The 24329-nt window shown below is 49.5% G+C and overlaps 1 protein-coding gene across 2 annotated transcripts in view; it reads right to left on the bottom strand.

Moving 5' to 3' along the window:
- The window catches only part of ZNF536 (zinc finger protein 536), a 411089-nt gene that overhangs the window by 148979 nt on the left and 237781 nt on the right, over positions 1 to 24329 (bottom strand). For both annotated transcript variants that reach the window (XM_072967281.1, XM_072967282.1), the window contains one exon: positions 8040 to 8192. In XM_072967281.1, the coding sequence (XP_072823382.1) occupies positions 8040 to 8192 (153 nt within the window). The remainder of the gene's footprint in view (positions 1 to 8039; positions 8193 to 24329) is intronic.

A 24329-nucleotide genomic window follows, 5' to 3' on the forward strand; every position in this document is an offset into this window, starting at 1 on the left:
CTTCTGCCAAGGAGCGGGTCAGCGGGCTGCCCAGCCCGGCCCGGGCTCTGCTCAAGACTTGGAAAGGCGTTCTGTGCAGCCTTGTGGCCCAGGCAAACTCAGCCCCTGCCAGCAGCTCTGTCTAGTTGAATGATTGTCCACTTAGGCCCATAAATGAGTCCAAATCTACTGGGGGGATCAGTCAGAGTGCCCCAGGCTCTCCAGGGCGACATGAACCCTTTGGTCACCTCCACGTTTGGATGCAATGTCTTTGCATCTGCTTGTTGCAGGAGCCGCACACTTAGATGCCCTCAGAGCCGAGCAGGCGATAGAAGTGTGCAAAACAGCGGGGTAGGGGCCAGCCGCCTCTCCTGGGGGGCTGCCACTCCACTCCCCCAGCAGTGGGCACGAGGACCTCTGACTGTCTCAGAAAAGCCTCGTTTCCAGATTTCTACGTGCAACGTCCCAGGTTTTAAACATTGGCATGTACTTAAAAACTTTTTTCAGACACTGAGGGGGCCCCAGGACTGTAATTCTGCAGACTGGGTCTGGTCTATGAAGCTTGTCTCTGGGAAATGGATGCCCAGTGTTGAGCCATTCACCCACCGGAGGAAGCAGGGAGGGGCAGCGGTGGCCTTCTGTGGGGGAACCTCTCACAATATTTTCAGGGAAGAAGATGGGGGCCCAAGCAATGCATTTCTAGAAAAGAGAGTTTTGCTAGAAGAAGCGTAATAAAATCAAAAAGCATCAGATCATCATTCCAGTGGCCTGCTGCAATTATTGGAACCATCTCACATTAAACCAGCTCCCCACTGACACATGGCAGAAGATGTATATTCAATTTTGGAAATCATTGATAACTTCTCCAAGTCGTTGTATCATAAATTTTAAGAAATATACGACCAAGTGGTTTAATTAGTTCACTGTACCTATTTTTACATGGTCATATCTTTCATCATTCTGAGCCTCACTTGGCATTTGATATGCAAGGAACTCTCACTGTTCTGGGCAGTTATTTTGGAACTATTCAGAGCAAAGTTCCCCATAGCACCTCTCCAAAAATAACAGGTGGATTCACAGGATTCTCTTTGGAAGTTCCTTTATCAAGCTTTTAAAAAGTGCATCATGCTTCCAACGTGTGTGCGTGTGCGTGTGTGTGTGTGTTAAAACTCCCAAAAGTGTTTGCACTTCTAAGTTGGGTACCCAGATATTTTCCCATATTTGCACCCTCTATTTGATATTTATTCAGTCTTTCTACACATCTTTACTTAGTTAATACCAGGAGAGATAAATACAGTGGAGCCTTTGCAGTGAAGCCTCAGTGCATTAATATAAATTGTACACTAATTCCCCCAAAGCATATATATGTTGTAAACCTGAAGACTTTTCACACAGCTGCTTATTGCTAAACAGTGCCTTGTCCAGAAGGGGACAATCTGTGTCTCTAATTGCTGTCACTGAAGCTGAGATTCATTATGTGACTTTCCCATTAAAATGTGAGCATTAATTTGTATAATGAAATATCACCCACTGCAGTGTTCATTAGCCATGCCCTACTGTATACGGCACATTGTTAGCTACCTAGAAACTGTAGTTAATTTCACTAATGGATATTTCCCTACTTAGTGTTTGGTAGGAAATTTATACTGTAACATTACCTCTTAAACTTTTAAGGAAATTTAAATTCAATCAATTATTTTCAACAAAAGTTTGGGATGTCATTAAGGCAGGAAAAGCAAGGATGGGGGGGACAGTGGGAGAATAAAATGGGTTTTTCGTTCATCTTAGAAATAGAAAAACGGTGGAATTTTAATTCAAAACAAAAAGGGGGAAGAAAAAAAAGAATCATCTCCTTTTGGGCAAGCGGGTCTTTTTGTTTTTTCCTCGTCACTCAGGTGGCTGTCCCCCCCTAGGAACCGCAACTCACGCTCTCCTTCCAGAAAAGGAAATGGGAAGGGAGCCCATTTTAACCAATCCCTTTGTGAACATTTATTCGATGTGCTTTTTAAACACATGACAACAGCCTGGTCACCTTGCCTGGAAGGGGAAACGCAGGAGCATCAAAGGTAAGGTCTGGGGACATCGGGCGTAAGGCCCCAGGGTCTGGCAGGCGGAACTTTCATTCCTACCCACATCTGTGTACCAGTTGGTGCTCGGTTGAAAGGCGGTTTCCAAAAAGGCATCAGGAGTTTATCACCTGCACTCTGCCAGCGTGTAATTCACCCCACTTCCACGCCAGGGGTCAGGGCGCCTGCACAAGCCACAGTGGCCGCTTCCCTGCCTCGCCACCTCCCTAGCCTCGTGGTGCTGGCGGGGAAACGGAGGCAAGCGAGGTGGGTCTGAGGGTCTCGGGCCAGGCTGAGTGAGGGGGCAAGGAGGAGCCGGGGGCACAGTACTTCCCTTTCAAATCGCCGGGAGGCTGCGTCAACACACCTTGTGGGTACAAGTCACTTCCTTTCCTCCCGCTGGTTATGGTGTGGACACACACTGTCAAAGAAATGTTGCATTAATTCCCTAAAACAAGCCAAACCTTCACCCAGAAAAGTCAAAATATCAACACAGTGTGGTGGTTAAAAGACTAGAATTCCGCATTAGGCAGATGTGGATTATGACATGTAATCAGCGTTGGGCAACTCGGGGTGGATAACTTCTCATCTCTGACGCTCAGTTCCCTCCCCTGCAAAGGGGGTGGGAGGGCGAATCCTGGTCTCCAAAGTGCAGTGAGGAGCGAGGGGCAAATTCACAAGCAGGGCTCGGCACAGCGCCTGCACCCCTGAGTGCACAGAGAGTGCTGGCTGTAGGTGTTACCACTGTTGTGGCTACATTATCCTTGTTGGTTGAACTTTTCTGTGGGCAGCCGATTGCTGTCCTGCTGTATAGACAGCCTCAAGAAAACTCCCAGGCTGTGCCTTCCCCACCTGGCCTGCAGCCCTTCGGAGATGCTGCAGGAGAGAGGCCCTCCCACCTCCACAGTTCCCTTTGGCCTCGTCAGGACAGAGCACTTCATGCCTGGTGCCAAGAATGCAGGTGAGAGCCAAGAACGGCACCCCGCGCATCCCGCCCAGCCAGTGACCGGATGCTGCATCGCAGAAGCTACACCCAGAGAGATGAGCAGGGCCAGGCATGCCCCTGCCCACCTGAGACACCCCCCTCCAACCACCAGAGAATCACTGCGCAAATCTAGTCCCATAAAGGAGGCTCCCAACTTAGGGCCAGGCCAGCACATGCAGCACATCAAAACCAGATTAGTAAACCAGCTCACGTAATTTGAGAGGGGGGAAAAAACTAATGAGATTTATTTCTAATTAGTCTCTGAACTTCAGTGACTCCAAGTTTTCACGAGTCAGGTTGCTGATTACATTTCTCTAGGATGGTCATTCCTGAGACAGCAGGCACCTCCTGGGAACCTGACGCACAGGTGAGCCACTCGAAGGAAGCCGGCCTGGGGCCCCGCAGCCAACGCACAGGGCGTTGGGCCCGTGCGGAATGCATTCTCCTCCAGCCTTTCAGGAACTGACTGGCACCCATCTACCTCCTACACCAAACAGACACAGCGAACCCTTCAGAGTCTCCCCAAGGTGGTGTTTGGAGCAGGGGGCAGTGAGGAAGCGGACAGAGCGCATATAAAGGCAGCAGATCATGGAACGACCGGCTGGCCGTGGTCAGGGGACGCCTAGGGGGCATTCCTGCCTCCCGCTGCGTGGTACGGCTAAATGCTCACCGATGCATCTCTGTGATGGTTGATCTCATGCGTCAACCTGACTGGGTCACCAGGGTGCCCAGGTGTTTGATCGAACACTATTCTGGGTGTCTGTGAGGGTGTTCCTGGGTGAGATGAACATGGGAATGAGGACTGGGGAAACCAGATGGCCCTCCCCAGTGTGCGTGGGCCTCGTCCAATCCACTGAGAGCTTGCCTAGAACAACTCTGAGGAAGGACCTCTCTCTGAGCGGGGACATCGGCCTTCCCTTGTCTTGGGACTCCATCTCGGAACTAGACTGACATCATCAAGCCTCCTGCTTCTCAGGCCTTTGGACCTCAGACTGAACTTACACCACTTCGCACTCCTGGGTCTCCAGCTTGCCGACTGCGGATCTGGGGACTCCTCAGCCTCCAGCATCAAGTGAGTCAACTCCTTATAATAAAGATCCCTCTCTCTCTCTCTCTCTCTATATATATATACACATATATATATGTATATATATATGTACATACACACATATATGCATATGTATATGGAGTATATATCTGTATATATATCTGTATATGTGTATGTAAATAGATGTGTATATATGTATATAGATGTGTATAGATCTGTATTTGTATATAAATGTGTATGTCTATGTATACAGATGTGTGTGTACATGTACATATAGATGTGTATGCATAAGTGTATATAGAGAGGTTTATAGACGTGCATATATGCAAATTTATACAGATGTGCATGTAAATGTATACAGACATATGCATAAGTGTATGTATATAGATATATGTAAATGTGTATATATGTATATTTTTATAGAGGTGTGTATACACACACACACACACACACACACACACACACACACACACACACACCATTTCTCTGGAGAACTCTAACTGACACAGCCTCCTTTCTCACTGGCTCTGAATCCCAGTCACCGTCACCAGCAGTGTGCTCTGGAAGACACAGCACACCCGTCCAGCGACTGGGTCCCAATCAGCCTAAGGTAACGTTTCAAACAGGAGAGACGTCCAGCCTCCCGGGGGTGGGCAGCAGTCAGCGTCGGCCCTGCAGGAGCCAGACGGGGGCAGCCCCTAGGATCTGAGGGCCCTCTGGTGCCTCCCCTCAGTCCCACATGGATCAGGCTGGAGCAGAAACGTGCTGGCTAACCTGCAGGCTCTCCCCGGCCCCCAGGTGTTCAGGGCAACCTGACTGGTACAGCTACTCAGACACTCTCTGATAAACAGGTGTCGGGAGAAGATGAGCAGTAATTGAGTTAATGTGTAGTGGAGTTAAAAAGGAAAGTGTGTTTTTATCGGTCCATGTTTATGATCAAAACTTCTTACAGAGATGGCGTAGGATAGAAAAATACAGAGAGTGTACCACCTCATATCCTGACCGACTGAAATGTCTTTATTACACGCTGGATTTTTAACGTGCTCATATGGGTCCCTTATAGAAAAACTTCAAAAGATGGCATTTTGGAAAACAAGTATTCTGTTTCGGAGACTGCTGTCCTCTGGCCATGTCACTTGGAAATTCAAAACCACAAAGAGAGAGGGAGGGCAGAACAGGACATCTCTGCAACCGGGCCCACATTAACTCATTCATTAACAAACCACTTAATTTTGATTTTTAATTACTCTTGTAATCTACACTTCTACATTGTCATAATGGATGTTTACTTTGGTGATTTATAACGTGTAACACTTTCTGTTCTGTTCAAACATCCATGCGTAAGCATTTTCCAACTTCTTTGTTCTTCGATAAAAAAGAAATTGATCTTTATCTGGTTACCATTCTGCCTTTTAAACACTGCAAGTGCTTTTTCCGAGGAGGCCAGGCGGTGTGATGTTTCCATGGCTTCTTTCATTTTCTCCCTTATCCTGGGAAGTTTCCTGAACATTCTGTCCACAGCCCTATGTTGCTTTGCTCAGTGTCTCCAAAGACTGCTGGTCACAAACTTTGGAAGTTTGCAAAGCAAAAGAAGCAGAAGTTTGGAAAAATACAGTCTTTCTCAAGCTTTAAAACTTCCAAAAGTGGTATCCATTTATTTCTACCCAGGATCAGCAAGACTTCTGCCAGTTTCGCTTCTAATTTACCAGGAATGTTCTGTGGTGTTTCTACTTGAACTATGGGCCAGCTGATGGGGGTCGGGGCCCCCTAGGTTAGGAGGCACTGCCCCTTCCATTCCTGACCCTCACTCCCTGGAAGGTGGCCCACCACCCACCTGGGAAGCCTGCCCTAGAAGCCTGTATCTACATCACAGGGCCTGCTTAAGCCAGGCTGCAGACAGCTGGACCAGCGGGTGTCCCGGTGGACTGTCTCCGACATCCTGGCAGTCTGTGGTCTCCCCCAGTCACCACAATACTAGGGGACCCAGATCCAACCTGGGGAGGAAAGCGCACACCAGTATGGTCTGAGAAAGCTGTACGGCTGAGCTGCCTTGCCCTGAGCCCCATCGCTGGGAAGAGCTCACTGAGAAGGGGACAGTGGTGCCAGACTCTGAAGGTGAGGGTGCAAGCCAGTGCACCTACCTTGCAGAGAAGTGCAAAGGCCCTGAGGCAGGAACTCAGGGACCTCTCAGTGAGGTCCTGGGGAGGGGTTTTCCATCCACAAGCAGGAATCTAGCACTTGAGGCCTGACTGCCATGCTGTGGCTTCTGACTGCTTCATGTGTGCAGGGTGCTTTTCCAAAAGGTCCACAGGTTCCATGGGAAAGGGTTCACCTACCTCACTACACTTGTCCCCTCCGTGTCACCCCACACAAGGTAGAGATCACAGGAAGAGGGTCACTCAGTTATTCTCAAATTTGTTCATCATTCAACCTTCCAAATAAATGTATTGTGCCCCTTGTGAGCTGCTAATTTTTGCAAGGTGCTCTTGTAGGCCCCGGGGTTCTATAGCAATTAAAAAGATGGACAATATTACCGCCCTCCCATGCTACTTGGCAGAAGACAAACAACACATAAGGAAATGAACGACCAACTGGACCCAATAATTTCAGAAAGTGTTAAGTCTATGGAGGAAATAAATCAGGGGCGAGAGGGATATTGCACATGGAGTAATCAGGCAGGGTCTCTCTGAAAAGATCACGTGAAGCTAAGCCCCCAGTGACACCTGGAGGAAGCACATTCCAGGTGGAGGGGGCGGTAGGTGCAGAGGTCCTGCGGCAGGAGAAAGGACTCTGCACTGGAGGAGAAGGAAGGTGGCAGTGGGGTTGAAGAAGGGGGCCTGATGAGTCAGATCCCACGGGCCCAGAAAAGGGGTGGGGGCTGGTGTGTATTTTTAGGAGATCCCTCTTTGCCCTGGGATGACCCTACACGAGAAGCGCTCCAGGACAGGGAGGGACAGTGGCGACGCCCACCAGCACCCAGGCTGCGAATAGAGACGGCAGCCCGTCCCCGCTGCCACCTGTCTCCCGGGCTCCTCTGGGTGTCAGGGAGATTTGTGGACGCCAGGTGAGGGTCCAGGTGAGGGCTCCTCGTCTTTAACTGCACGCTGCACATGAGGCCCATATGCACTAAATATCCTGCACAACCCTGGGCTTTATTGATTCCTTGGGAAATAGACCACAATTATTTTTGAAAATAGATGGCATATTTGTCTATCCTCTGAAGCAGCTCATACTCCAATAGATAAAGTGTCAGGAGAAAAATCAAAGAAAATGGAGGTGTCCATATCTCAGATAGATTTTTTTTTTTGTATTGGCAATGTGCAAACAACTAGCAGAAAAGCTAATAAGAACCGTGACTGAGGGACGAGGCAGAGAGAACAAGAGAAGTCCTCACCACGACGGGTGTGGACGACGCCGAAACAGGGGAAATGACCGCAGTGGTCCAGCAGCTTGGTGAAAAGCATCTCGATTTTTCTTCTGCGGAGACCCAGTTGAGAGCCACCCATCCATCCTCCATTCCATGAAGTGTGGGAGTGTGATTCCATCTGCCCAGTTCCAGGTGTGGGCCAGCCTGTCTGCATGGGAGGGGAGGTGCCACACGCCCTTTTATATTTAGAGTTCGAGCTGGGTTCTCATCATTGGCACCAGGAAGACCCCTGGATGGAAAGTGCACTTTCAGTGCAGCAAAAGAAAGCCATCTGCAAAATGTCCCAGTGCCTGGGACAGAGCATCACCATCCCAGACCTGGAGACCCACATCTACATGCCCACGTGTCATTTAGGAGAATGAATGTGAAGTAAGGTACCAGGACGCTAGGGTGAGTTTGGACCTACACAGTGATGCACAGTCAGGCCAACAGAGAACTTGACCACGTCAGTGACTAACACAGGGTAGACCTGGGACAGAAGCATGGCAGCCCCAGGCCTCCTCCTCCTCCGAGCTGTGCACCCAGATCTCTCACCTGTGTGTATCCTCAGGTGGACTTTTAGGTGATGGGATGTCCGGAAGGTTTTCCCGCAGTACGGGCAGTCCTTCAAGGCCGAGCCCAGGCTCCTGTCGCGAAGCAGTGCGGGCTGCTGGACGCCGGTAGATCTCCCAGCCTCCTCGCCAATGTCTGCAGCGGAGGAGAAACGTTCTCACATCACTTCAGCACATGTCAGAAGTTGTTCGCACCAAGACTGCTAGCACCACACAAAGTCAAACATGTCAATACCACACCTGTCTATTTCATTCTTTAAATCTGACAGAATGCTGACAATTCATGTATTTTCTTGTTATTCTCTTAAATTATTTCATCTTTCCTATCATCATTTTAAGCAGCATATGGTACCTTTATATTGAACTGAATTAAACAAGAAAAGAAACAGCTGTGTCAGCAGCTGGTTGGATTTCTTCTTTTGCTTAGCTCCTATTAAATATTTCTTTTCCGAAAGTTTAAAAATGTTGGTGTTCGTTGAATCTGATTAATTTACAACACGGACTAGCTGGAGCGTTTGCTATAGGATCGAAATCGCATTTGCATTATATCAAGTAACAAATGAAAAAAAATGTGTCTAGGCTGAGTCCCTAAGACATGCAGACATACAGCTATTTTGGGACAGGAAAGAAAATTATCCCAAACCGATCATTTCTTCCTTGTGGAGTCTTGCATCCATCGCTGGCTGCTGTAATCTCATGAAAGGGAGAAGAAAAAGTATGGAAATGCGGTTCCACAATTAGCCCATGATAAACATATAGTGACATATTCAGAGTCATGTGCAGAAACTCAGCTGCAAAACTCCCATAAACTTACAGCACTGCAGTTAAATCTTTGTGCAGTGACTTGAGAACTTCCTCTGTAAAGTATCAATACAAATTTTCCTTCCTGCTGTTATTTGTTACGTAACCCAGACCATTAGAAAACGGAGTAAAATTTACATACGGCTGCCTTCTGCACAGAAATGATGGGACATAACAGTAAATAAGACTGTGAAAATATCTAGTGGTTGCAGGATATGTTATTGCAACACCCGAGGCCTGACATCACATTGCCAAAGAGGCGACATCACGGGAACAGGGCAGGAGCTGGGAAGCTGCGTCTGGAGAAGGGGGGCCCCACGAGCCTTCTCCCACGGCCTCCCCGCAGAGCTGGAGGCTGGCCTCCTGGCACAGAACCCGAGCTCCCGAGGCTGGTGGGGTCCTGGCCACAACTGCCAGCCCACCCTCTAGGTCTCATGGTAGATCCACTCTGAGAACAAGGGGACCTTCTGGGATAATAAGCAGACCTGTGAGTTCTGCAGGGAGCAAAATAAGCAAGATCTGTACCTTCCAAGCCATGGAAGATGCAAATTGCTTTCACTCGCAACATCCATTCCTGGTGTTCTCTGCTCCCAGCCAAAAGGGACGGACTTAGAGGCCATGAACAAGGTGAAGGCAATCTCACTTAATTCTTACGTGGATGTTTGCTCCAAGCAACTGTGGAAACCCTCTGGCTTCGAGCGTCCTCTCTGCATTTGGACTGTGCACCAGGGCATCGTCACCCTGGAAGAGCTCCTTGAAGGCACACTTTGATTCCCACTCTCCCAAACTCTTCTAACCATCCTTGGAAGGGCCTACCTGCCCAGCCCCCTCCTTTTTTTCTCTCATAATTTTGCACAAGTAGGAGGACTTGCTTCGTCCACATCTAGAAGTCACCCCACCCTAGCATGAGCTTTGTCATTGTCTACATGGGTTGGGAAAGACTACCACAGGTGGCTACTGAACTACCTATATGGGCAAATAGGCCCAAGAGAGTGTTGCAAACAAATGCCCACATGCCAAAGTCAGTACGGGCAGTCCATGCCTGCAGGTCGAGTCCTCCAAGGCTGCCACCACCTCTGTCTCAAAGAGCCTGTGTGCTGACAGCCCAGGAGAACAGTGGCCAGATGCCAATTCCAAGTCAGCCCCATCTCAGGTGTAAACAGCCGAAAGGCCATCACTTACCCATCTCCCCCCACCCAGCCACCCCAACCCCAAACCTGTTGCATCCACACCCACCCCCAGCATTACTCATCCTTTTTGTGGGATCATGAAGTCAGCTTGAAACAACAAGCCTGATTAAAATTCTGCCTGAGAGCTCCCTGAGACAGGGTTAAGATTCTCTGTTTAAGTTAGGAGGCTAAAAGCTGTCCACCTGAATGACAAGTGTTGGCTTCAGGACAGGGGAAGGTGGGGTGGGCTTTGGAAGGTAACATCTCTGCCCGTCTCCCTGTCTCCCAGTCTGCACGTGAGCACCTCCCCCAAATCCTTCTCCAGCAGAGCCCTGGGGAGCAGGGCAAGGCAGGGTTGCCCAACAGAAGAGAACAGAGAGTGTGGAGAACGTATTTCTACTGCAGCTTTTGGTGGGCACGTTACAGATAAATACACAGATAAGGCGGCCGCGCTCTGGAAGTCTTGATGGAAGGTGAGGATGAGCCACTTCTCCTTTACGTCACTCTAAGTGATGGCCTGAATCTGTTTCCCTTTTATCTTTCTATCTTGGATATGTGTGGCCCAATAAAAAGAATAAATTTGTAAGATAAACAGCTTTCTTTGCAGATTTAAGAGTCTAATTTTCACTTTGCACAGAAATGTGGTTTTGTTTTTTTTTTTTTTTTGGTTGGGGGTGGCAGGCCAAAAGGCTTATGGCGTTTACTCTTAGACTAATCCAACTTAGAAAAACAAACTTGAGCAACGATGAAGGGGGATTGTGGGTGGTCCCAGGAAGTGTCCGGAGAGGCTGAGAGCCAAGTACAGTCGGTGACAGCGGAGGAAGGCCCGCTGAGCCGCACACTCACAGGGTCTGCATGTGACTCCGTGCCCACACCTGGGCGGGTGTCGGCCCGCAGCTGTGCCCAGCCCTGCCGAGGACCCAAGAGGGAAAGACGAGGCTGTTCTCTGAGTCCTTCTCTACCCAGAGTGTAAAGGCACCGGCAGCTGTCTTTCCACAAGACTCCCGGGGATGGAGTCTGGAGCTCTGCCTGTGGCCCCCACGGCCGGCCAGCGAAGCAATCACTGGTCCTGGTTCAGACCAGCCCTTTTACAGCCCCTCCAGTACACAGGCGGCAGAAAGGAAACAGCATTATGAAAACGACATCTGTCATCCTTTGTCGGGCCGTTTGTGGGTTGGTCTGAGCTTAAGAAAAAAAAAAAAGCCTTTGCCTAAAACCTACAGTATCTCGTCCCTCTGATCAGACACTTCCTCTCAGTGTGTTGAGCCGACTAAAGGTGGGCATGTGGACAGAGTCGGCCTCAGGCCTGCTGTCTATTCCTCTTGCTTATCTGTGCAAGGAGGGCTGCCAGCTCCTAGACACCGGGGTGGGCCTGAGAGTGGGGGCATCTGGCTGCAGGCAGGGAGGCCACCACCTTACCTAACACAGTTGCTGCCTGGGTGTGCTCTGGGCCTCATGCAATGGGGAAATGGCTCAGAGATAACTCCTGTGGCCCCTGTTTCTTTTATTGACCCCACTAAATAATATGGGATCTGTTCTTCAGAAATGGATGTCTTGTATGGTGGCAGCAAATAATATCACAGAGGAGCAGGGGCTCTCCATGCAACCCTTCCCGGGTTTCAGCCTGGAATAAGTGAATTGCAGTAGGGATCAAAAACTCTGCAAGCTTTCTCCTGGTCCTATAAGCTGAGAGTAGTTTGATTAAAAAAAAAAAAAGAGGACATGGATCCATTCATTTCAAGAATATGTTATTTGGGGGTGAGGGGACATCAGACAACTGACCTTTCTAATTTTGTCATCTAAAGGTCAGAAACCATGCCTCCTACATTCCCATTTGCTCCTTCTAATCCTCTGCAAGTACAACAAGGTTGGCCTAGACCAGGGGGACGTAAAGTGCGTTAACCTTCCCTGAGAATTCACAGAGGGAGGGTAGGCGGGAGGTCCCACAGCTGTGGGCTGAAGGAGGGGAAAGGGGAATTAAAAATGGTCACGGTTGGAATCCTTGTCATCAACTGAGCCACAAACTGGCAGTCCTGGGTAGACAAAGAATTAAACACTTAGAAAGAAAGACAAACAACTTTTCAAAAGTCAGAGCTTAGACACATATACAAGGTCCTACTGTACAGCACGGGGAACCATATTCAGTATCTTGTAATAGCCTATAATGAAAAAGAATCTGAAAAGGAATAAATAACCGAACCACTCCACTGTGCTGTACACCAGAAATTAACACAACATTGTAAACCAACTATACTTTAACTGGGGGAAAAAAAAAAAAACAGCGGCTGTCTGAATCCATCCCTGAGGTTGGCTATCTTGCTGTACACAAATATGACTTGAAGTATGGCTGCCTCATTACACACTTAATCTGACTCATAGGTAACACTTGGTTTATGAAATAATTTTGTATTTTAAGGGTAGATCCCCCCCCCAGGTTATTTTTAAACAGTGAACTTCCTTGGTACATATTTAAAATAGACTTGTTTGCCAAGGAGGCTGACCTTGGAGTCAGGAGGTGGGATCTCTTTCTTCTGAGTCCCTTCACCTCACCCCTGACCATGCTTCCATCTGACCTGGGGACTGGGCTTCCTGGCCCTTCCTCTCCAGCCCCCTGTCATCCTGCGATGCTGGAAGAGCCCCACGTGCCCTGCAAGCTGTCTTCACCCACCTTAGCCTCATCCTAAGCCAAATAAGAAACAGGGATGGGTCTTAGAGAGATGGGGGGAAATGGCCATGGAAGGGACAGTACATGCTCCTATACATTCCACGAGCCCCTATGTTTGCCAGCTGCCTTTGCACTAAGTTGAGACCAAGCGACTAGTCCAGCCAATGGCTGGAGGTGATGCAGAAGACAGACAGTGTGCCACCGTTCCCTGCCTCTCCTCCCTGGCGGCCACGATACCCCTGCAACACAAGGGTCGAGGGGCAGAATCACAAAGCGGAGGATGTCTGGGTCGCTGAGTCACCAGACGGACAGGCGTCGACCCAAGCCAGGATTTGCACGCATGAGAAGACAGCCTTGGTTGTGTTAAGTCATGGAGCTTTGGAGAGTGGTCACTGCGGGAAGAACAGGGAAGGCAAGTAAAGATTCTAACTGGTGAGGTCTTCTGGGTTTAGACCCAGTCTTCCAGGTAGTCCTATTAATTCACAAAATGAGACAGAGACAAGGGCCACAGAGACCAAAAGAGGCAGAATGGGCCTCAAAAAAGAATGCAAAGAGAGGTGTTTTTTTTTTTTTAATTGTGCGTGTATTCTCAGTTCTCACCTCATCCTGCCAGGCAGCCTTACCCTTCACACGCCTGAATGTACATTTTGGAAAGATTTCCACTTAAAAAAAAATTGTAACGATGATGACGCTGACAAGCCCACGCAGGGAATGGAGAGTTATTCCAGCAGCCTTAGGTGGGGAAGGGAGCAGTCTGTACACCTGAGCATTTACTACGTGATGACATAAAAGGCCATGGTATTTTAATTTCTATGCAACTCCTAGTATAACGGTAAATACATTTTCCCAGATGAGTTGTCCAGTTAATTCTAAAAGTCTGTCTTGTGCAAAGAGCGTCTCAAAAGCACAGCTCTCACTTCATTAACGAAGGAAAAAAACAATTTGTGGCATCTACAGGGTGAGTAGGCCACTGAAAAATCCCTTCTTTCTTCCATTTCTTTGCCCACATATACCAGGGTTTTAAGATCTTTTCAGGCGAGGAGAAAGAGCGCCTTGGAGAAAAAGTCCAAAGGCATGTATATAGCTCCTCTGAAAAGTTCAGCACTTCCCTTATTTTGAAAACTTGACAATGAAAAGACTCAAATAAAACAGTGATGCCTGTGGTAGAGATTCCTGATTAAGATTTCCTTGTATTTTTGAAGATGATTTTTAACTTAATGGTACACATAAAAATGATAACGGGACAGCCAACAACTGAACTTCACTCTTGGAAGATAAGGCATGCCTTGGGTCAGTATTAATTCGGTGTCTCTGTTGTTTCATCAAAGTTCTCCGGTTTACGATGGCCATATATAGTCATGTTAAACAGTTAAGCATTAATATGGATTGGCAAAAGTATTTGTTTAAATAGAGAGCTATTTTAGAAAAGGATGACCACTTGTGTGAAGGCAGTGGCCAGCTTCCCTGTGGGTCCCTGGGACCCGGGACAGGGCTGGGCTCACCGGCAAGTCCCGGGCTCATGGCAGATTGCTGGGTGCAGAGATGAATGTCCTCCATCATCGCCTTTCTCCCCTTTGACCCAAACTCAAAACTGTGCAGGGCTCCATTTGCTTTTGGCAAGATAGGATTTCTGGAATTGGGGAAATAGGTCACTAAAAGGCTAAAATTCGGAGGAAAAAAGTATAAGACACGAGGATCTCAAATAGCTTCTCTAAAGCAACAATTTGATGAGTTAAGTGAAAATGAATCAGAAACATATGGATTAAATTTCCCTTAAAATACACAAGGGCTTCAAAATCAAGCACTGTGGGCCAAATGTGTTTCTGGTTTTACCAAGCCGAGAGCCCTTTCTTAATTGTCAGGGGAGTGTGTGGAGCCCCCCTGCTGGTGACTGGGCCACCCATGGGGTCCCTTCCCGTTGGCCTTGTGTTATGCTGCTGTTGACAACATCCTTTGAAATCCTCGGGTTGCTGGCTCTCCCCTGCCCTCAGGGCTGGCTGCAGGCAGGCAGGCACTTTTAGTCCCCAGCCTGGGAACTGTGATCATGGATGCAGCAGGCAGCATTTGGGACTCACAGAATCAACCTTTGACAAGACATCAGTGTGATGGGTCTTTGGGCTCTGCCCATGCGTCTCCTCCCTCTGGCCTGGCGGGTGGGGAGCCATCCCTGAAACTGCTCAGGTGAGCCAGGGCAGGGCAGGGTCACTTATGAACTGGCCTGGGCGAGGAGAACCAGACAGGAGGATGAGTCTGGAGAGGGATGGCCCGGGGACCCACCATCTTCTGGGAAAGGCCTGGTCACACACAGGGAGGGGCAGGCCACTGGTTCCATCACTCTTTGGAATAACGCCCAACTCCTTCCTTTCACTGTCTGCAACTCCCATCACATCCGGCCCTCACTACTGCTCTGACCTCATCCCAACCCCTGACTGTACTCCAGCATCCCATCTTTCTGTTTTCCTCTAGCCCTCCTGGCTGGTACCCAACTCCGGGCTTTGCTCCTGCTGCCCCTCCATCTGGAATTCTCTTCCCCCAGAATTCACATGGAGACCCTCACTCAGGCTTTGGTCCACAGGCATCTCCTGGGAGAAGCATCTCTGACTCTGCTGTCTGGAGGAATCTTCTGGACTCCGGGTTGCCAGGGCACTCTTCCTCTGATCTGTCCTCCAAGGAAGCTGTCTATCACCCTCTGCAGACACAGACTGATACCGCAGACACAAGCTCCAGACAAACAGGGGCCATTCACCGCTGTTCGGTGTTACGTCCCCAGCACATGCTAGGTGCTCCACTCACAGCAGGTGATAAAAAAAATAAACTGTACATACTTTCTTCAAGATAAATAAAAGAATCAGATGAGGCAAGCAAATTGGAATTAAGAAGCTAAGATCAGCTCCTGATTTTAAGAGGGGAAGCTGCCTTGAGTAGCCTGGGAGGAACTGGCCCTGGGCACCAGCAAAATACCAGAAATGCCCCGAAGGGTTGAGCACTGCCCATCAGGGGCTGGGGTGTGATACCAGCAGGTGGGCAGGAGGTCAGGGCAACCTGGGGAGGCTTTCTGAAGGAGGTAGCCTCGGAAGGTCTTCTGGTTCTCTCTCCATCCGGGTGGAAGGAACCACAAACACACTTGAATCAGCAAGGTCACAAGTGAGCATCTGAAAAGATGGCGGTGTGCTGCTAAGGGACCTGCCACTATTTCATCTGCCCACTTTCTGGCTAAAAAGGAAGATGTCATTGCACTGGAAGAAATAGGCTCCTCTTCGCATAAAGAGATTATTAATCAATAAAAAAGTATAATAAAACAGATATTTTCAAAGTCATCCATGTCCCAATTACTCCTGTAATTATCACAAAATGTTTGTTACATCTTCTCTTTCCCACAATCTAAATTACGTATTCCTTTCTTGAAAAAAAAAAAACCTAGACTATAGAAACCTCTACTTTCAGTAAAGCATAAATTCCCAAAAGATTTCTACATAATTTATTTTCTTAAAAAAAAAACTATAGCTTTTAAGATCCTCTTAAGGTAATTTACAGCCCCCTCGTTTAAGGGTGGGGTGGGGGCTGGAGGAAAGACGGGAGGAGACATCTTTGACTGCCGGGTACGTTTCAAGGAATTCTTACCTAAATGACACTAAGAACTGGCTGGACCGATCGTTCTGCAAATGCACTTGGTCGGTCGCCATAACTTGTGGGGCTGACTCTTCTCTCGGGAGTCGCACACACTGAAAGGGGAAGGGGTGATTGGGAGACAACGCCTCCCCCGGGGACAGGTTTTGCCATATTCTTTTTTAAACAAAGAAGACATCTTAAGCACCTTGCAATATCTCTCATTTAATCATTGGCAGAAGGCAAGTCCCTGATGAACACTGGCCTGTGTCTTTCTCTTTAACCAGCTGAGTGATCCAAGCTTTTAATATAGCCGTTCCAATTATTGTAAAAGTCATCTAGTACCTTATAACCACAAATATTGACAGTTTATTGCACAACACATTCCTGACATTTGAAGGTCACACCATACATAATACATACTCTTTTATAAAAGTGTCTGGAACAAAGAGATACATGATAAGCAATTACCTCTCCTGGCTTGTACGTATGTACAGTTCGGGGCTGACTTGAGGTTGCATGGGAGGCGCGTGCACCATTTTAAATAATCTATTATGGCAGCATGGAGGCATTCATGATGGATAATTATGAAAAGGCTCATGGACACGCTGCAGTCCGACGGGCTGCCCAGGGCATGGGGTCCAGGCAATTCTCCGCCTTCGAGTTTGGGTCACAATGCCACCGAGAGCCCTGGCTCACTTCACAATCGGATTTTCCCCCAAAGCCACTCAGCATAACAGAGTCACAATATGTTCTTGTTTTTCAGATTGGTCTGCATGTGGCTGAAAGGAATTTTAAAAATCCACCTGGCCCGGGTTCAGATGAGCGCCACCCCACCCCCCGCCCCTAGCCTGCTGAGGTGTCCCAGACGGGCACTGGCACTGACCGCAGCGCTCATCACACACAGCAACCCCACTGTCCCCAGGGCTGTGGCATCCAGAGAGACCTGCAGCACAGGAGTACGTGGCTCTGGCCCATGTGAACACCAGAATGGGAAGGGAACTCTGAAAACCCTGCTGAGGCCAGGCGACATCTCCAGAGGAGCATTCTGGGAAGGAAGGCACTGCTCACCGCCCCCATCCTGTCCCCACTTGTCCTTCAGGCTGACGTCTGACAGAAAGGTTCCAATCACAGATTAAGTGGAATAGGTTTGCAGTCCGAAGGCTTCCGGTCAAAACCAAGTTCCACCCATTCTTAGGAGTGTAATCCTGGGCAAATTACATAACCTCTCCGAGGTTCATTCAGTTTCCTTATCTGCAAAACGGGGATAGTCATAACAATTCATTTAGCACGGTGCCTGGTGCAGGATAGGCTCCAATTAATAGTAGCTTTTAACATGAATATTGCCAAAGGGACACGTTGCTTGCAAGGATGGCTGGGAGGGGAGGGCAGAGGCCTGTGGCTTTCGCGCTCTCCCCACCCAACAAGCCCCAAGCTGTGGGACCAGACACACGCACAAGGTCCAGACTGAGAGGGTGTGCTCTGTTTCTGAAAACATCCAGGTTGAAGCAGTCTCTCCAAAGCTCCGAAAACCCAGGCAATTCTCCCAAGTTAACAGTGAAAAACAATTCAGGCTGCAATTGAGCTTCACATAGATGACAACCTTTAATCACAGATGAAGTGGCAGGTCATTAGAATCTACACCAAACTCCCTTCCAAAGATACTAATGGCTGCTGTTTGGGAAAAAAAAATATATGTATATGTACATATACGTATGTTCATGTATAAAAGCAAATATATATATACATATATTTTTTAAGCATATTAAAATAAATAATCAGCAAACTCTCAAGGTAATCAAAAGCCCCTCCAAGAGTAATTCTATTTTGATTTCCAGAATGAACGCCCTAAAATTTAAGACATGGGACCAAAACGATTTCTGTAAAGATGACGTGTTTATTAGCATTAAATCCCAGGAAACAGGGCTTCCTTATAAAGAATACGTTTTGCATCTGAAAAGCATGCATATTAGGATGTGCGTGTTTCTTTAAGAGCTATTCTGTTTTATAGGGTAGCGGGTAAGATAGGGCACCACGTGATCAGGAGGTTGCTATGGTAAATATGCATTTTTTATTGAAGAGTAAACAGTGGCAAAAAACAAGTGTCAATTGCCAGCTCTGAAGTTACTGCCATTTTTGAGCTGCACTGACTTCTCCAGCTCTTCTAATTTGAGAATCTTTATCAGATGAACCCTATCAATGGATCAAGATTTAAATTTTTTTTGAATAAATGCTGAAACTTTCAATATCTTGCAGTAATAAGGACTTTAGACAACATACGAAAATTACCAAAAAAAAAAAAATTCTATCCAGCTCTACTCCTCACAGCACATAACATTTTTCTGGAGCTCTTCTGCCTGGCTGGTAGACCTGCAAAGGACAAAACCTTTGGCCTTGGCTCAGGCTACAAAGCAGAGGAGCCAAGGAGACAGCCGAGGTTACCCCACTGACCATTGTCTTGGTACCTGCTGGCAAAACAAAGCAGAGCTGATGCCCTGGGGAATGGCCTTCCCCATCCCGTGGTCCAGTGTCTGTGCCCTGGCAAAGCAGATGCCCCAGGTGGCTGGTAGGGCAGTGGACTTTAGCCAGTATGACCGTGGTACATTTAGCAAAGTTTTCACTGTTTCCCACCCCACTGCAGAGAGTGGCTTGATGGCATCTTTGCTTTCCTCTGATAACCACAAGAGCGATCTTTCTCCATCACAAATCAGGTCCTGTTATAAACCTCACATAGCTCCTCAGCATGGTCACAACCTGAGCGGACCCTCAACTAGCCTCTCTGGCCATGTGGAGGGTCTGGATTTTGTTCTTCTCTGGCAGCAGCTTCCCTGCTAGCCTGTAACTGGCAGGGAACCCGGCTGCGAGCCCTCCTCCTCCACATCCAGTACGTAGCAGGTGTCCAGCCATCATTCACCCAACACATGCATGGACGAATGATGTGTGAATCGGTGAACTGACCCCTGCTCCCGGTGGGACTAGCTTCCTGTGTAGCAGCTTCTAACAGGTCAGATCTGCTCATTCTTCCCTGAATCACAGAGAAGAATATCAAGTGTTGGCAAAGTTCTCAAAGGGAACTACCCAGGGTCTAGAAATCCCATAAACTTGTCCAGAGGAATCTTGACCAGGGACAAGGAACCGGCCAAGCAAGATGAGTGGGTCCTCCAAGGAGCCCCCAGGAAGGAGGGGGTAAGAACCGGTGGCCCTGTTTGTGACGGGAGCCAGGAGTGGGAGCGGAGCGAAGTGTCCACACGGCCCCCAGGCATGCGCAGAGACCGCCGGCCAGGAAGGGCTCACTTCAAAACACCGAGATGTGTTTGACTCCCAAGATCTGAGTTCAAATTTAAACTCGGTGATCCTGAGCAAACCGCTTAAGTGTCATGAGCTTTCAGTGCCCTTATCTGTATAACCGTGTCATTAATTGGATAATGGTACTTATCACAAAGGAATCTGAGTGTTTCGTGAGACAGGGGGTTTGCAAGGCCTTAGTACACCTAAAATCCTGCAGAGGGGTCATGGCAGAACGGGAGAGTCACCAGCTTTGAGACGCCAGTACCGGGTCCCAACCTGGCCTGCCGCTTCCGAGCTACATCTTTGTAAATGCTTCTCCGAACCTTGCCCAGACTCCAAAGTCTGCCTGTAAAAGCAGGAATAATGGCACTGCTTTCCAGTTCCTTGTGAAAACCAAATGAGATAACACGAGGAAAGAACATCTGACCGTCAGTCTCCCAACTGACAGCTCCCCTGACTTACCCGGGTCCGCAACATTCACAGCACAGACAACCAGGAAAAATGACCAGGTGATGATCACGTAGTGGAGTCGCCACCGGAGCCCGGCCCCAGGTCAGCCTCCCCTCCCCCACCCAGCACATTCCAAGCAGGACTCACGCTGCCAGACTGGGAAGACCATCTCCGGTGTGCAAAGGGGCACCAGCCTCCGTGGTGGGAAACCCGTGGACGAGGCTTCACTCACGCTGTATTTCCTAATTCCTAGGTTACAGTTTATTTGGCACCTGTCCCCAAGGCATGACAGACTTATCACGGGAGGAAGACCGAGGACTACGGGGGAGCAGTGCTGGACCGGGATGACAGGAGAGACAAGAGTGTTCACCGTTTTGAACAACTCAGGCCTCACCACCCTGCGCTCCATCTGTGAGATGGCTGGTGTGAAAGGGGAAAGGGCAGGCTGGCTTTAAATGTCTCCGCAGAGCACCCCATTGGCCCAGACACCATCACTGGGCCTCTCAATCCTGCCCCCCAGGGGCCCTCGGATCAGCCCATGCCCTGTCCCAGGAAAGCACACCCCAATACTGGGAAAGAATTTCAGAGCCGTCCTGCAGGCACTGGGCAGTGACTTGGGACAGTGATGTGATGTGAGCTGGGAATTTTCCTCGACAGAGCTTCAGGGGGCCACGGAGATGCTGCTCCCACCCCCGCCCACTCTGGGTCTGTCCAGGTCATTCCCAGAACAACCTAAGAGTCCCCAGCCAGCCCGCCTGGCCCTCCGGAAAAAGGAAGGTGAGAACTTTCTCCCTGAAGGACCCCAGAATCTCAACACATACTGGTCCCTCTTCCTGAAACCCAAGCCCTAAACCCCAGCACACCACCTCCCCCTTGCTTGGTAATCCCACCATTCTTGACAGTTCAGCCCCAACGCTGCCTCCTTGGGGGACATCCTCAGACATCCTCTGATGCTCCCAGAACGGAAACTTCACGACACCTACCAGAGTCTGTACTTACTGTAGGCGTGTGTGATACCTGCTTCATTTCTCTCTCTCTCACTGGTCTGTCTATTCTTTAAAAGCTGGGGTAGGGTCTGTTTTTCTCAATCTACATCCCTAAAACCTCTTGGCACAGAGTCGGTGCTCAGTAAATACTGGTGACTGACTGATGGATCCATGAATGGTGTTGGGAAGCTGGGCCGTGATTCCTTGGTTGTGTAATCAAAGGGGGTCATCCTTTTCTTTTAAGTCCTTCACTCACCTTCCCTGACCTGCCCTGGTAGCGCTGAGCCCAGGGCTTGTGCTGTGAGGGGAAAGGCTGCAGTCAGCTCTCAGGGCCAGGAAGGGGAGACTGGGTGTCGCTCTGCAAGAGCCCTGGCACGGGTGCTGGGAAGGGGGCGGCAGTGGGCATGATCTGGACACAGAGAACTTCAGAGGTGCACGCGAGAGGCTGGGCGGGTGCTGGCCCTGGAGCACCTGCTGGTGGACGAGCAGAGTCCCGGCCCCGGGGCAGCACAGGACTGTTCCTTCTGCCTCGGTGCTTCTGCTGAGTTTCTGGGCCTGGGGAAAAGTCTGCCCGACATATGCTCTTGGGGGCATCCTGCCACACAGGTGCTCTGTGTGCGCTGCCAGGATGGGGACAAATCTTCCGCTTTCCCACCTGTGAGAAGTTTACTGGATGGTCCTTTCCCTCCGCCTGGGACCCTCATCCCTCCACCACTGCCCCCTCCCCAGCTCCCCCTGAGCTGGGCACCACCCAATGTTCACAGCTTGCGCTCACTTCCCCAGCAAATCTCTGGTCTGTCTGATTTACTGTGGCATCCCCAGCCTCTAGCAAGGTGCCTGGCACATAGTAGGCGCTTCATATTTTTAAACAAGCACAACAATTTGCTGAGGTGACCCCACTTTGCTAGATTAGATAGTGGTGGCTTTTTCTTTAAAATGGAAAATTGCTTTCTCCCTTCTGTTTGGAAGTACTTCCACACTAACATCCAAGGCGGTGCTGCATTCACAACACACGGAGTCCTGTAATGCTAATTTCTATCCCATAACCGAGAGAGCCGACTAAATGTTGCAAGGTTATTCAAAACTCCTGCCCCTTATCCTCCGACTTCTCCTTAGGGGAAAATTGCACAGGAATACATTTCCTCATCTGTATGTTAAAGCACGGTTATAATCCACCTATCATGATTGCAATTTTGGGAATCAAAACGGAGATCCAAAACAGCAGTGTGATCTACATTTTAGCCACATATATTATAATAAATTAAGTCAAAGAAAGAGTTCTGCATTAACTCTCGCTCTATTCCTTTCGTGCCCCATAAGGACACTGAAGCTCTGGCCCTCCCTGCCGGCTGCCCGGGGCTGCCACGTGGCCACTGCCTCACCACCTGGGAGGAGTGGTCACAGAGCCAGCTCAGGGTGTTGACTGAATCAGGCTTTGCAGCACAGATTCAAAGCCACAGAGATCATGCCAAGCGCAAGCAGGAGCCTCTGGAAGGAAGCAGGCAGTGTGGGCAGCATGCGGACGGACGGTCCTAGTGGACACCATGCCTCGGGACTTGGACCAGGCAGGCACACAAGCGCCCACCACCTTAATGACCTAGCCCACGTCCTTTTCCACGCCTGGGCCTCCGTTTCCGTTTCTATGACACGTAGGGGTCGGGGGTTGCCCTCTAATCCAAACTGCAAACGTTCATTACACGGGGTTTTCATTTGCTAAATTTGTTTTCAACATTTACAGATTCGGGGTATTTCACGTGTAGTCTTGGTTTCGGGCTTCTCCTGAGAAACTGTTCTCTCCCAACAACGCTCGGTCTGCGGTCCCAAGGAGCAGTGGCTGTTGGGCTGGGCAGTGGGGGCTTCCTCCCTACCCCAGGCCCCTCCCTCGTCCTCACTACCTGGCTGCCCCAGCCCGGCAGGCATCGCTCTGAATCTACCATCTCGGCCGAGATGGTCCCGGACACCCTTTCCACCTCTAAAGACGGCCTCAGTAACCTTAGTTGAGCAAATAAGGCAGAAGCCTCCAGACTAATTCTCGTAATTATGACAGGTCTGTTATTTCAAAGCCAGCGATGATTGTGGGGTCAGGTGCTCAGAGGAGGAGGGAGAGGAACATACTTTAAAGCGATAGCAAATATCCTTTGATTCTTTGCTATGATACCAAATTGCATCCAGAAATGCTGAGACATGCGCTCACAACCTTAGTCAAATTTCAAAGCGGCCTCGGCAGGAAGGGTGGTGATCGGAGCGGGGAGAGGGGCGAGAGAGCCACGTGATGGAAAGACCCAGTCCAGGACTCGGACACAAGCCCCCCACTGCCGCGCTGGCCTGAGAGCCCCTGTCACCCGCCCGCCCTCCACGTCGGCTCCAGGCACGCAGCCCCCCACCTTCTCCTCTCTGCCTCTTCACGTGTTCCCACCCTGCTAAGTCGCACTGTCAGGGCCTCCCCAGCACAGCCCCGTCCTCTGAGCCTTTTCTGGTCGTTTCTGCACAATGACATGCTGCCCTGGGCTGCTTTCTCATTTTTCTCCTGTGTTTTGATTCCAGCCTGCTTGCCCAGAGTACCCTGTGGGTCTGCCTGTCTCGTAATCACCTACAAAGCCGAGCAAAGGGCTGGCCCACTGAGTCACTCAATAAACACAGGTTGGTTGACCTTTCCATGGTGAAAGACACTGTTATTATCTCCTCCAGGGCTTTCTTCACAGGGCTTCTTCGAGGAGAAAGGCAGATCTGACCAAGGAACTGAAAACACTTTGGACGCTCTGGCCTCATTTCTCGCTTGGTTTGGGCTCCCGATATTTGCTTGAATATGAGTTAATTCATTCCGCCAACAAATATCAGCAGGGCCTGCTCTGTGCGGGGCACAGAGTCGGGCAGCGGGGCAGAGGTCCACACGACAGACCGGCGGCGCTGCGCGGACGGCAGAGGGGGCATCCGGGATGCCCGTATCATGCGGTGAGGTGCCCAGTTCCCTCCTTCATCCTCGTTTGTCTGCGAGAAATTATATCGCAGCACACACTTCGATGGAACCCACTCTTCCTCTCCGCCTTTGCCCCTCTGGGGACAAATCTCTGGCCTGTGTAGGATCCTTGGCTGGGTCCCTTTCTGAGTGTTCTTGTTTTACTTCTGGGACTTTCTTCAAGCAGCAGAGGGGCAGGGAGCACTTCTCATCTATTCTCACATCGTCAACCGTGGATTTGTGGCGGGGCTGAGCCCAAGGAAGGCCCTCTGTTTTATCAACGGAGCCCCAGAGGTGTCCCTCCTGCTCCCGTGGTCAACCACAGGGCACCTGCTGACATCCTACTTTGTGC

The sequence above is a fragment of the Vicugna pacos genome, chromosome 9, assembly GCF_048564905.1.
Source record: "Vicugna pacos chromosome 9, VicPac4, whole genome shotgun sequence".
NCBI lineage: Eukaryota > Metazoa > Chordata > Mammalia > Artiodactyla > Camelidae > Vicugna > Vicugna pacos.